The sequence below is a fragment of the Heterodontus francisci genome, chromosome 4, assembly GCF_036365525.1.
Source record: "Heterodontus francisci isolate sHetFra1 chromosome 4, sHetFra1.hap1, whole genome shotgun sequence".
Lineage (NCBI taxonomy): Eukaryota > Metazoa > Chordata > Chondrichthyes > Heterodontiformes > Heterodontidae > Heterodontus > Heterodontus francisci.
This window is the reverse complement of record NC_090374.1, coordinates 116,736,844-116,751,535: the sequence shown is the minus strand read 5'-3', so window position 1 is coordinate 116,751,535 and position 14,692 is coordinate 116,736,844. Positions and strand designations below refer to the sequence as shown.

The 14,692-nt window shown below is 39.9% G+C and overlaps 1 protein-coding gene across 3 annotated transcripts in view; it reads left to right on the top strand.

The window, feature by feature from the left end:
• Nucleotides 1-6,294, top strand: part of frmd3 (FERM domain containing 3) — a 387,539-nt gene extending 381,245 nt beyond the window's left edge. For 2 of the 3 annotated variants that reach the window (XM_068028873.1, XM_068028874.1), the window contains one exon: nucleotides 5,658-6,294. In XM_068028873.1, coding sequence (XP_067884974.1) covers nucleotides 5,658-6,259 — 602 coding nt within the window. In that variant the 3' untranslated portion in view covers nucleotides 6,260-6,294. The remainder of the gene's footprint in view (nucleotides 1-5,657) is intronic. The other variant, XM_068028875.1, reaches the window with a different exon arrangement.
• The last annotated feature ends 8,398 nt before the right edge of the window (nucleotides 6,295-14,692 follow it).

The window sequence follows — 14,692 nt, the reverse complement described above, 5'->3', positions numbered from 1 at the left end:
AATGTTGAGTCCAGAAGGCTGTAATGTTCCCAGTCGAAAGATGAGTTGTTATTCCTCAAGCTTTCGTTGAGCTTCATTGGAACACTGCAGCAGGCCAAGGACAGAAAGGTCAGAGTGTGAGCAAGGTAGAGAATTGAAATAACAAGCAACGGGAAGCTCAGGGACTGAATGGAGGTATTCCATAAAGTGGTCACCCAGTCTACACTTGGTCTCCCCAGTGTAGTGGAGATGACATCATGAGCACCGAATACTGTAAACTGAATTGAAAGAAATACAGTTAAATCGCTGTTTCACTTGGAAGGAATGTTTGGGGCCTTGAATGGTGAGAAGGGAGGAGGTAAAAGAGCAGGTGTTGCATCTCCTGCACTTGCATGGAAAGGTGCCATAAGGAAGCGGGGAGGTGTTGGGGGTAACTGAGGAGTGGACCAGGTTGAGGGGAGAGAATGCTGAAAGGGGAGGGGAGGGGAAGATGTGTTTGCTGGTGTCATCACACTGGAGGTGGCGGAAATGGAGGACGATGTTCTGTTGAATACGGAGGCTGCTGGGGTGGAAGGTGAGGACAAGGGGAACCCTATCATGGTTCTGGGAGGGAGGGGAAGGAGTGAGAGCAGAAGTACGTGAAATAGATCAGACACAGTCGAGGGCCCTGTCAACCACATTGGGGGGGATACTCCTCAGTTGAGGAAAAAAGAAGCGATATCTGAAACACTAGTATGGAAGGTTGCATCGTCTGAACAGATGTGACAGGGACGGAGGAACTAGGAGAATGGAATAGAGTCCTTGCAGGAAGTGGAGTTTGAGGAAGTGTAGTCAAGGTAGTTGCGAGAGTTGTGGGCTCATAATGAATATTGGTTGATAGCCTATCCCCAGAAATAAAACCATAGAAAAACTGCAGCACAGAAGGAGGCTATTCAGCCCATTGTGTCCATGCCAGCTGAAAATACTAGCCGTCCAATCTAATTCCACCTTCCAGCACCTGGTCCATAGCCTTGCAGGTTAAAGCACTTCAGGCGCATGTCCAGGTATGTTTTAAAAGAATTGAGGGTTTCTTCCTCCACCACCATTCCTGGCAGTGAATTCCAAACACCCACCACCCTCTGGGTGAAAAAGATTTTCCTCATGTCCCCTCTAATCCTTCTACCTATCACCTTAAATCTGTGCTCCCTGGTAATTGACCTCTCTGCTAGGGGAAACAGGTCCTTCCTGTCTGCTCTATCTAGGCCCCTCATAAATGGAGATAGAGAGGTCAACGAAGGGAAGGGAAGAGTCAGAAATGGACCATGTAAAAGTGAGAGAAAGGTGGAAATTGGAAGCAAAGTCAATTAAATTTTCCAGTTCGGAGTGAGAGCAGGAAGTGGCACCAATACAGTCATCAACATACCAGAAGAAGAGGTGAGGGGCCTGAGTAGGACTGGAAGAAGGAATGTTCCATATATCCCACAAAAAGGCAGGCATAGCTAGGACATATGCGGGTACCCATAGTAACATCTCTTATTTGGAGGAAGTGAGTGGAGTTGAAAGAGTTGTTCAATGTGAGAACAAGTTCAGCCAGATGGAGGAGGGTGGTTGTGCGTGAGGAGTGTTTGGGCCTCCATTCAAGGAAGAAGTGGAGAGAGAGCCCTCAGACCATCCTGGTTGGGTATGGAGATGTAGAGGGATTGGATGTCCATGATGAATAGCAAACAGTGAGGGCCAGGAAACTGAAAACTGTTGAAGTGACGTAAGACATCAGAAGAGTCATGGATGTAGGTGGGAAGAGACTGGACATGGGGAGAAAATATAGCATCGACATAGGAAAAAATCAGTTCAGTGGGGCAGGAACAGGCTGAAATGATGGGTCTACCAGGGCAGTCCTGTTTATGGATTTTGGGAAGGAGGTAAAAGTGCGCTGTTCAGGCCTGGGTGTCTATGAGGGTGGAGGCCAGATCTCCAGAGGAGATGAGGTCAGTGACAGTCTGGAGACAGTGGCTTGGTGTTCAGTCGTAGGATTATGGTCCAGAGGTGGTAGGAGGTCAGACAGTTAGTGTTTGACCTCGACTAGATAAGGATCAGTCTGGCAGACAACAGCACCACCTTTGTCAGCAGGTTTGATGACAGTGTTAGGGTTGGACCTAAGAGAACGGAGTGCAGCAGGTTCAGAGGGAGGCAGGTTAGAGAGCGTGAGTGAGGGGAGAGCAGAGAAATTGAGACGGTCAACGTCATGCCAGCAGTTCTCAATGAAAAGATCAAGGGAGGACAAAAGGCCAAGGAAGGGATCTAGGTGAAGAATACTGGAGATAGATAAAAGGGTCCACTGAGCAGAAGTAAGATCAAAGAAGTGGCCACAGAGGCAAAAGTGACAGAAGAGCTCGGAGTAATGATTAGCTCGAAATGCATTGTGTGGGGGGGGGGGGGGGGGCTGATGTAAGAGGATGAAGCTGAGGCCTTTTCTGAGGACAGATCGTTCAAGGTCAGAGAGGGGAAGATTGGAAGGTATCATGAATTGCTTAGCACTGGATGGAAAATTATGGGGGATGAGGGGAGCGGTTTGATGTATCCTCTTGATCAATCCACCTTTTCCTCATGATGATAGGGAAATTGTGCCCTGTACACCCAAGTCTAAGTCATTAATATATATCAAGAAAAGCAGGCAACCTAACACTGACCCCTGGGGGAATCCCACTACCATACCGTCCTCCAGTCCGTAAAACAACTGTTCACAAATACTTTGTTTCCTATCACTCAGCCAATTTCACATCCATGATGCTACTGTCAATTTTATTCATTGGGCTGTAACCTTACTGACAAGTCTGCTATGTGGCACTTTATTAAATGCCTTTGGAAGTCCATGTACACCACATCAACCGTATTACCCTTGTCAACCCCCTCTGTTACCTCATCGAAAAACTCAAGCAAGTTAGTTAAACACAATTTTCCCTTAACAAATCCATGCTGGCTTTCCATAATTGATCCACATTTATCCAAGTGACTATTAATGTTGTCCTGAATTATTGTTTCTAAAGCTTTCCCACCACTGAGATTAAACTGACTGCCTGTATTTGCTGGGCTTATCATTACACCTTCTTTTTGAACAAGGGTGTAACATTTGCAATTCTCCAGTCCTTTGGCACCACCCGTATATCTAAGGTGGATTGGAAGATTATGGCCAGTGCCTGCACAATTTCCATCCTTACTTCCTTCAGTATCCATGGATGCACCTCATCCGGTCCTGGTGACTTATCAACTTCAAGTACAGACAGCCTTTCTAATACCAATTCTTTATCAATTTTTATCCTATTCATTGTCTCAACTACTTCCTCTTTCACCATGACTTTGGCAGCATCTTCTTCCTTGGTAAAGAAAGATGCAAAGTACTCAATTAGTACCACAACCACGTCCCCTGCCTCCATGTGTAAATCCCCTTTTGGGTCCCTAATCGGCCCCATTCTTCCTTTTGTCACCCTTTTATTATTTATATGCCTATAGGAGACATTTATATTTCCTTTTATGTTAGCTGCCTGTCTCCTGATACTCTCTCTTTCCTTCTCTTATTTGTTTTTATCATTTCCCCTCTGAACCTTCAATATTCAGCCTGGTTCTCAATTGTATTATCCACCTGACATCTTCATAAGCACCCTTTTTCAGCTTCATCTTACTCTCTATCTCTTTTATCATCCAGGGAGCTCTGGATCTGTTTGCCCTATCTTTCCTGTTTGTGGGGATGTATCTTGACTGTACCTGAACTAGCTCCTCTATAAAAGCAGCCCATTGTTCAGTTACAGTTTTGCCTGCCAATCTTTGATTCCAATTTACTTGGGCCAGATCCGTTCTCACTCCATTGAAGTTGGTCCTCCCCCAATTAATTATCTGTACTGTGGATTGCTTCTTGTCCTTTTCCATAGTTAACCTAAACCTTATGATACTATGATCACTGACCCCTAAATGTTCCCCATCTGACAGTTGATTCACTTGACCCATCTCATTCCCCAGAGCCAGATTCAGCAGTGCCTCCTTCCTTGTTGGACTGGAAACATACTGATGTAGCAAATTCTCCTGAACACACTCGAGAAACTCTTGCCCTTTTCTGCCCTTTACACTATTACTATCCCAATTTATATCAGGATACTTAAAGTCCCCCATTATAACTACTCTATAATTCTTGCATCCCTCTGTAATTTCCTTGCAAATTTGTTCCTCTCTTTCGCACTAGTTGGTGGCCTATAGAATACACCCAGCAATGTAATCATACTGCTATTATTTCTTAGCTCTCACCGAATAGGTTCTGTCCTTGATCCCTCTAGGACATCCTCTCCCTCCCGCAGTGTGTAATATTCTCCTTAATCAATACAGCCACCCCTCCTCCTTTCCTTCCTTCCTTATCTTTCCTGAACACCTGTATCCAGGAATATTTTTTTTGAGCCAGGTCTCCGTTATCACCAGGATATCATATTTCCACGTGGCTATCTGCGCTTGCAGCTCACCAACCTTATTTACCACACTCTGCGCATTCATATACAGGCACAGTAAACCTAATTTAGACCTTATTACATTCCCTCTTACTCTGACCCCATCCAATACCTTACCATTTCTTACTCTAGTGCTATCTGTCTCTCCCAATTCTCTGTGCAGTTTGGTTTTCCTCTCTAATATTTTCTTGAAATCATATATGTGATATTTTTTGGGCGGAGGGGTGAGAGTGTGTATACAAGTGAACAGCTTGATCCATAAACCTTCCTCAGAAACATAATTATAATGAAACACCAGCCAGCCTCCCATAAAATATAGGTGTAGGTTCTCCTGTGGACTTATTCAGAGGATATTGGCTCTAAGATGAATTCCTCACAATAGGACAAGATTTCCTGAAAATGCACATAAAGTGGTAGTTCTGTAAATATCAGGGGAAGATTTCTTTGGAGGTTCTCCTGCTTCTCTGCCATAACTTTGGTACAATGCTGCAGAAAGTCCAGAACAATGATTTAGAAATGGAGAATCCCCATGGAAATTCACTTCCATATACTTTGCCAGCAAAATGTGAGCATCAGGCCCCATCCGTATAACTTTATTTTAGAAGTACCATGTTTAGATTCACTTATTTGAAGCTACTGCCGATTGTTCCTTACAATTTTGTTGTCATTTAAGAAACAAAAAACTAATTTTACAACTATACTTGTTATTCTCCTGTTCGCCTGCAGTAAGAAATTATTTCAATCCCAATAGTAACAATTCTTCACCTGATTTTGCACTTTGGTTGTTTGGCTGCTGTAATCAACAGGGCCAGAGCAATTCGAAGCTGGGCTCATCTCGAGTAGTTAAAATCACTTTGCTAAATTTAGTTTGTGCCTTCTACCTTTTGATACAGTAAGAGAAAAATGCAAACCTAACACAGCAACCAGGTTGCATTCTGTCAACGAAAATAACAAATGCTCAGTGGGACTGGGGTTATTATTCTATCTAACGTCTTCCAATTGGATAGTTATGTCAGTGTTTCTCACTGAGAATTTTTTTTAGCAGCTTATAAGGTGTGAATTGGCATTTTATGAAAATCAATAGATAAAAGAAGCACAAAAAATAGGAGACAAGTTTGCACCTGCAGTCTGTCACATAATGATGTATTTTCATCAGGGAGAAGATTGTGAGGTGTCATGGTCCTGACCTTTGAATGTTCTTGTACTTTTCAGGTGGAGAGCTGTTGACATTGAATGATCAATCCACACTTGAAGAGCAAAAGGAAAAAGAGCCACAGAGTGAGTCAGGAGAGGTGGGTGAATTCAGATGTGAGAACAAAGAGGAAAATAGTGAAGAATCTTTAACCATATCAGAACTAGTATATAATCCAAGTGCCAGTGTCCTGCCTACTCCTATAGAAGATGCTGGGATTGACTTGCTTTTTAATAGTCATCCACTTGGGAACCAGAGGGACGAAGGAGGCTCATATGATGAGATTGATGCAGCTGAAACTGCACTTCTGATTGCAGAGGAGGAAGAGCTGAAGGAAGCGAAGCGAGTACTTACCAGCAACTTTGAATTGTTGACAAGCAACAAACATTTGAATGCACTGACAAAGAGCTTTGTGAAACTCCTTCTCGTGGGCCTGGGCTTGATGCTGTTTGCTTTCCCACTTCTTTTGGTCTTGCTGGAGTCCGACATTGATGCTTCTTTTCTGAGGGAAATCCGGCAGACGCCCGAGTTTGAGCAGTTTCATTATGAATACTACTGTCCACTTAGACAGTGGCTGGCATGTAAAATACACTACATCTTCGACAAGCTAGGCAGCTCCTGAAACCACACTGGTGTCCAGCTGGACTAAGGGTAATAACTTGTGACAACTTCTTCTCTGAGTAAAACTTATTTCTGCTGTTTTTACTGTTTTTATGTTTTATACCTTTTTAATGTGGTAAAAAGTATTTCAGGAAATTTTCATTTTTTTGAAGTGAAACTGCTCATGAAATGATTGGATTGTAATATGCAAGGTAATAGGTGTGGCATGAAGAGTTTTTTTAAATCACTGGTAAGTTTTTTCTGATATTCCAAGATTATTGTATTTGTGTGTGACTACACAGCATTTTGTCTCCATTCTTTCCGTGATAGGTGCAAGATTCAAAAGGTTCTAAATGTAGAAGAATAACCATTTTGGTCATGGGCGCTCTTTGTGCATTTGCATAAAATGTATTGGCTGGGTTACATATGGTAAAATGCATGGTTTAGGAAGGTGGAAAGGGGGGTCTTAATATTTACGCAGACTAGAATAAAAAATCAATATTTTGTTTAACTGGAAACTATCAATCAGGTCTGCGATAATTGGAAATATCAAACTCATTGGGGGTGAATTTCCGTGGAGGCTCTTCCACTTGTCCACTGTAGCTTAGGCAAAAGTGCAACGGAAATGCTGTAAAAGCAGTGGAAACCGTATTTACACCATTCCACAGAAATTCACCTCCTTGAAATTAAACTCTTCATAAACATAAGCTTTCAGGTAGGGGGAGATATGAAATGATGAATGTGTGGCAGAAGAGCAAAAATGACAGTTTATAAAAGGAAACAAAAATTGCCAATGTCAGACTAGCTGAAAGAAATTGTATTCGAGCAGAGTCAGATTGTGAATCATAAACAAAGGACAACTGGCTTGATTCTTTCATCTCATGGCATACATTCACTTCATTTACTCACTTCATTATGCAAACTGAAAGGTTATCACAAGATACATTTTTAAATCTGTGATATAGTTATCCACAGGGTTTCAAATAGCTTCACATTTATATTAATATAGATAATATATACAACTGAACAGTTTTCTTAAAAAGGGACTAGGGGAAGAAATTTGCTCGACTTTGATTTACTGGGCAAGCAGTGCTGCAGGTCGCTATTTGTGTGGCGTTCTTCAGTGGTATTAATGAAGAATCGTCCCGCGCTGCCTGTCCCTGGGAATTGAGGCAGTGGCGCTATGCATCAAAATTCTCCCCCAAGATCTTTAAAGGGAAATTTGGCCAGAATTATCACTTAGTTTCTGTGTACAGGCTCAAATTTCAGAAATCGAATCACAAAGAACAAACTATGGAGCTGCATCCTTTTCACTAGAACAGATAAATAGGACTACTAAGTTTAATAAAAATCTTCTTTGCAGTCAAAAGAAAGACTGCTGCCAGTTAAAAAGTCAAAAATATTGCTGAAGATAATATAAAGTATAAGTATATATGAAAAATGAAAAAGCTTTTAAAATAATGCTTCTCAAATAAGAATGGATAAAAGCCACTTTGACAATTGATTGTACTTAATCAATTGACTATATTCACTGCTGTCAAAAAGTACAAAAATTAACTTTCACAGGTAGCCATTCAGGTAATATTTGAACAGAGATCTTTTGGCAAACTTTTGTTTTCTTGTAAGTGATAGTGATGTTTGGAAATACTGCATACCTGAGAAGCACAATGATATGAACCTTTTTTATTTGTCTGGGATGGGGACATCGCTGGCCAGGGCAGCAATTATTGTCCATCCCAGTTGCCCTTGAGAAGGTGGTGGTGAGGCACTTTCTTGAACTGCTGCAGTCCATATGATGTAGGTACACCAAAAGTGCTGTTAGGGAGGGAGTTCCAGGATTTTGATCCAGCAACTGTGAAGGAATGATGATATATTTCCAAGTCAGGATAGTGTGTGACTTGGAGGGGAGCTTGTAGGTGTTCCCATGCGTCTATTGCCCTTGTTCTTCTAGGTGGTAGAGGTCACGGGTTTGGAAGGTGCTGTTGAAGTAGCTTCCCAAGTTCGTGCAGTATATCTTGTAGGTGGTACACACTCCAGCCAGTGTGCCAGTGGTGGAGGGAGTGAATGTTTAATGTGATGGATAGAATGCCAGTAAAGCAGGCAGTTTTATCCAGGCTGATATCGAGCTTCTTGAGTGCTTTTGGAGCTCCACATATCTAGGCAAGTCGGGCGCATTCTATAACACTCCTGCCTTGTGCTTTGTAGATGGTGGACAGGCTTTGGGGAGGTGGAGGTGAATTACTGGACAGAGAATACCCAGCCTCAGACTTGCTCTTGCAGCCACAGGATTTATGTGGCTACTCCAGTTTAGTTTTAGGTCAATGATGCCCACCCCCAGGATGTTGGTGGGGATTGAGCGATGGTAATGCCATTGAATGTCAAGGAGAGATGGTTAGATTCTTTCTTGTTGAAGATGGTCATTGCCTGGCACTTGTGTGGTGCGAATGTTACTTGCCACTTATCAGCCCAAGCCTGAATGTTGTCAAGGTCTTGCTGCATATAGGCCATTTGTGTCAATGTAGCATCACATTTAGCACAAAATAAGACACAATTCCCCTCCCCCAATTTGATTTCAGATGCAGGGCAGAGATAGCAGATGTGTCAGGACTTACAAGGAACAGATGGTTCTCTTTCAGTCAGACATCACCCATTTTGCCCTTGCTGAAACCTGTCCTATCCTTCAAGTTATATAAAATGCAACCAGTGATTCCTTCTCCTCCTTTTATATCACATGGCTACAGACCCCCTTGAAAAATAACTATTAAAACCCAGCAGCCACTTGGTCAGAGTTATTGGGAGATATTTGTGTGCTCAAGAATTATGACCATGATTTGGTACATGTTTATAGTGCATTTTGCAAAATCATGAATGTGTAGTCTTTGATTTACTGTTTACTAAAATGAATAGACCAAAAATCACAGAATTTTCCCAGATGTGCTCATGAGTGCCATTTCCTGCTGAGAACACAGGATCATGAAATCAGCCCTATGATATTTTTGTCTTATTAACTATACTTTTTTTTCAATCATGGACAAATCAATCTCCATGCTTTACATTGTAATCATTCTCTGTTGTGAATGAGCTGGTAAATAGTCCAAGGGGGTAAGTGCAACCTAACCTGCCCGCTGGGAAACTGATACGATCAGATTGACCACTTGATTATACTTTCCACTGATGTAAGATCATGTGACATGTAAAACTTGCAGCTGATCTATTAACATCAGTTTCCCACTGGATGGATTAGGTTAAAATTGCTGCTAAAAGTCTTTGTATGACTTCACTGGTGTCAATGCCAAAACCTAACATCATATCTAACCAGGGAGTGAAAAATAGATTAGCCTTCAGCTCTGTTGTTGCTCTGATTTTCCAGTAGCTGAAAAATAAACTGCAAATAAATCAAAATAAAATTGGTTAGCCTTGAATATATATATTCAGTCTGAAAGTAGACTATTGGAAATCCAGCCTGAAAAGAGTTGGGGAGCTTCTTAAGTAATGACTGTGTTAAGAGGGAACCAATAACCTGGTCCTGGATGCTGGTCCCGGCATTCCAGTGCAATTAAAGAGCTGATTCCTGTGATACACATCAGAAGGTATTCATGCTGTCACTGGTCAAAATACAGTTTGATCACAATAAAAAGTGAATTAAACTGCATATATATTATAGACATTGTCTGAACAAATATAGCGTTCCCACGGCCTTGCTGAATTTATCTGGTGAATAGCTGAACTATGCAGACCAGGAAGATCCTATTGATATGATATAGGATATGATTCCTACTCATTGCTGAGTTAACTGATCTCAGCCAGGGTGGCAGAGCAGCTGATACAACTGATGTCAATCTGAAAGAGAAAATTGGCCCAGGTTTTGCTCTTGATTACTATACAGTGACCCCTGCTGGAAGTTAGCAGCAGTTATACAGTTGAGAAAAGGATTTGCAATGACTATGATGCTCCTTTTAAGTAGCCGGCATGGTACTGGAGGGTGCCAGGCACCTGCAGGACCATAGCCCATCATTGAGTCAACACCTACAGAGAGAAGGGGAAACAAACTGTTGATTAAATTGATAAAGGAAAAGATATCTATCAGAGGGTGATTGACAATGCTGCAGTCTAATTTAATAGTTCAAATGATGGCTAGAAATTGCGGAAGCTTCATCTGAACCATTGAATTAGCTTACAGTTTTATAATTAATTCCCAGGGATTCATGTTCTCACTTCAAAGTATGGAGAATCAAACAATAAACCTGAAAAGTGGGAATCTTATTATTTATTTTACAACAATGACAACTTGCATTTATATATCACCTTTAATATAGTAAAAGCATTCCAATGGTGCTTCACAAGGGCGTTATCAAAGTTTGACACTGAGCCACATAAAGATAAATTAGGATAGGTGACACAAAAGCTTGATCAAAGGATAGCTTTTAAGGAGCGACTTAAAAATGAGAGAGCGGTGGAAAGGTTTAGGGAAGGAATTCCAGAGTTTAGGGCCAAGGCAGCTGAAGGTACGATTGCCAATATGCAGTAATTAAAATTGGGGATGCACGAGGAAAATTGGCGAAGCGCAGAGATTTTAAAGGGTTGTCGGGCTGGAAGGGATTAAAGAAAGGAAAGGGTGAGACCATGGACAGATTTGAACAGGGGATGAAATTTTTAATATTGAGGTGTTGCCAGACTGGGAGCCAATACAAGGCAATGAGCACAGGGGTGATTGAATGAGACTTGGTGCAAGTTAGCATACAGTTTACAGATGGTGGAAGGCAGGTGGCTGGCTAGGAAAGCCCAGATTATTGTATAATCTTGTACAATTTTAAATATTTCAAAATTCAAGCATTTGCCTCATTGTTCCTTTGGCCAATAAGCAGTTGATTAACTATTATTTTATTAGGCCACCAGTCTAGTACATTGACAATTTTTAAGATAGTTACCTGCTGAGAAAAGAGAATTAATGGAAGTCAGCAGTCGGTGTCAAAGACTGAAATAAATGGTCAGGACTGACAAAACTGTTAATAACTAACTGCAATCTGTCCTTGACCATGTCTGTAACCTGAGTGACTGAATATCTTAAAGCACTCTATTTAGTGTTCCTGCAATACAACTGTGACTACACTTCAAAAAGTACTTCATTGGCTGTAAAGCACTTTGAGACTTTCAGTGGTTGTGAAAGATGCTGTATAAATGCAAGTCTTTTTTTAAAATCAACTGACTTTAATTTACAAATTAAAAATCTTAATTACTGAGGAATTCAATAGGAATTAAACAGTTGTACTGATGAGGTTTTACATAGATGTTCAGGACTTTTCAAAAGAATGAAGACTGTTTTTAAGCAATACCTGTGTGCTTCTTGGTATCCACACTAAACACCAATCAGCAAAGACAAGTGAGCATATTAAATACAGTTGTAATAGAATGAACAGGGATTGCATAAAAGATCAATTTTTTAGGATTAACAACAACTTTTTATAGTTGCACATCCACCTTCTGCTTTTGATATTGAAAAAGGTTTGGGTAAGCATAGGCGTCAGTGAAGTCTCTTACAATGTATTAGTCGTACACCTTGCTTTTCTCACAGATTTCAGCAGAATGGTTGAATAGAGCTCGCCAGAAGCCTCTGCTGCTGATCCTGGTTCCCTGATTTGTCTGCCAATGGCAGGTATTCATACTACTAGACTTCATCAAGGGTACTTTCCATAGAAAACATACTGATAAGTTCGTCAGAGGTGGGCAGGCCATGGAAGTGTCTGGTCTGACCAGGAGTATCTTTGCTGACCATACACCATTGGAAAGTTTCCAACCCCAACTGGTCACCCTGTTATGAAAGGCTAGAACAAGACATAACCAGATGCTGCCCTTTCTAACATACTCTTGTCGAAATTATGGAGGGAATATGCTGCAAAGATCATGGATTTTTAGATCCCACATCTCTAAACTAAATCAAAAATGTGTTCAATTCCCACTCAAGTGCATCTTTGGAATCAGTACTTACAACACTAGGCAGTGGCCTAGTCCATAAGCTGATAACACTAAACTTGAAAAGTTATTCTTTATGCACAGTTATACTTTTATGTTTGTAATTATGAAGTTTGAGGGGAAATGCCACAATTTCATGCTCCCAACTAGGAGGTTATGCTTGCAGGAAGAATGATTAATGAATCAATTAATCATTTGGCAGAGCAGGCTCAAAGGGCCGAGTGGCCTACTCCTGCTCCTAATTCGCATGTTCGTATTTTAGTCATATTTCCCATTCATCAATCCCTAAATCTCAAATATATTCACAACAATAACATGCTTTTCATCCGTTTCTCTTCATAATGCAGTGATACCTAGAAGGATCTTTGTTCCCCTTTGAATTCTTGCCAGTGCCTCTCTATCTTTTTTTGACCATGGTTACACAATTGTTTCACTGTTGATGCTCTTATCTTAGATTTAAATTTTACGGATCTTCTTATATACTCAACATCTTATTTGCCTTTTGTCTGCTGCCCCATACCTGTGTTGATACTTACAACATTTGGTCAACTATAATGCCTAAACCTTTTTCTTGACTCAACTTACTTACACTGACACAGCCTGCATTTTGTAATCAAATTTGCTATTTTCATTACTGAAATATGTGTTATTTCTCAGTATTGAGTGCCTTTTATCCTACACTTGCCAAGTTAAGTATCTGTAGAGATCGTTGAATTTCATCCCTTTTTTGTTTCTCTTTCCTACTACAGATTTAAAGCTAAAGGATATAATTCCAAAAATTACTTATCTGACATTTTTTTAAAAAGGGAACATTTTCTATTACATCATTCATCTGCATCCACACTTGTATTTCATATGGTATGAACATTTTTCATCACAGGAGCCACTAATTCTATTTGTTTTCTGAAATTGCTTTAGGTGTGTTACAACTATTGTGTTTTATTGATGGCATTCCAGTTTGCTAATGAATATTTCAATATCTCCATGACCTCAGAAGTAACTCCTAATCTTACAGCTATCAGCTGGAAATATAATCATAATTATCCAGAGGAATGGCCTGGAAATTTCACAGGTGTTCTCTCAATCTTCTGCCATAAATTCCATGGGAAACAGGCAGAACGCCCAGCGAAATGGGGTAAATATTTGAAAATAGCTGTTCACACAATTTCCCTGGGAATTTCAGTAGTCTGCAACTGATGTTACAATCAGAGAATGCAGAATTTTAAGCCCATTATAATTACAATTTGCACTTTTGACTGGAAATAAAATGTTATTTTTTATTTCATTGTAAGGTCATGATATAAACTTATTAAACAACATTACTTTGTCATACCATGAGGGCTTTTATAGTATGGATAAAATTATGTCAATGTAAACTCCATTACAAAGCTATTTCAGTAAATGAAGAGTCAGACCTGAAACCTTAACTTTCTCCTTGAAAGCTGTCTGACTCACTGAGTGTTTCCAGCATTTTTGAGCTCTATTTCATGATAAAGCTGCAATCCAAGGTAAAACAACCACATTCACCTATGCTCCAGTCCAGAGTCAGTTACAAAATGTTCTTTATATTTGCGACCTCATTTTCAGCAGTGTTTCAGCACCACTTCAAAACCAGCACAGTGATTTCTACTCAGATATATAGGTGTTCATTTTTCTGTAAATACCAATTCCTTGACTAAAGTAGTTGATCAGCAAATGGATGCTTTCAACATATTTATCTCAATTAAGGTAACTAATACCACAAACTAATGTGGAGAGTACATTTTAAGGGGTGAGGTAGTAATAAGTACAGTTCTTTATTGCTCAAACTAGTAGTAACTACATTTTACAAATATACTCCTGAATCCATGGAATTGTACCTTGAAAGTAACCAATTATATAATCCAGTTAAATACTAAACAAAAAAAAACTCAATTCAACATGGTTCAATGTTGATTTTTTGAAAGTATCAATAATAAATTAATATGCAGTTGAATTAGAAATAGATGGAATGAATTGGCAGAGCAATAAAGCATAAAGGAATGGAGTTTTGCTTTAGAAAGCCACATTTGCACTATTCTAATTATATTATTTTGCCTGAGAAGATGCCAGCCATTTTACTGCACTGGCAGAAGAAATCAACCTGTCAATTATTATCTTACTGTAATGAAATATTGACCATAAGTGTTGCATTTAACAAAATTATAGATTGCTTTTCCACAGATCTGGTACACTTATTAGTTTCTACTCTATTTCATAAATTCTTAATATTAAACAGATTTTTTATACTTAGACTGGTTAAAACTAGGGTTGCCCCTTTTGATGGATTGCTGTAATAAAATTTCAAATACTTTCTTCAGATTACTTAGTTAAATCAGATAATTAAAGAAAATCAATTGGCAACAGTCAAACTAATTTATTAACAAATGCTTTAACAGCCTCAAGAAATGCTTAAATGTTATATCATCACCTGTGCTTACACACAAACAAAAGCAATATAAACAGT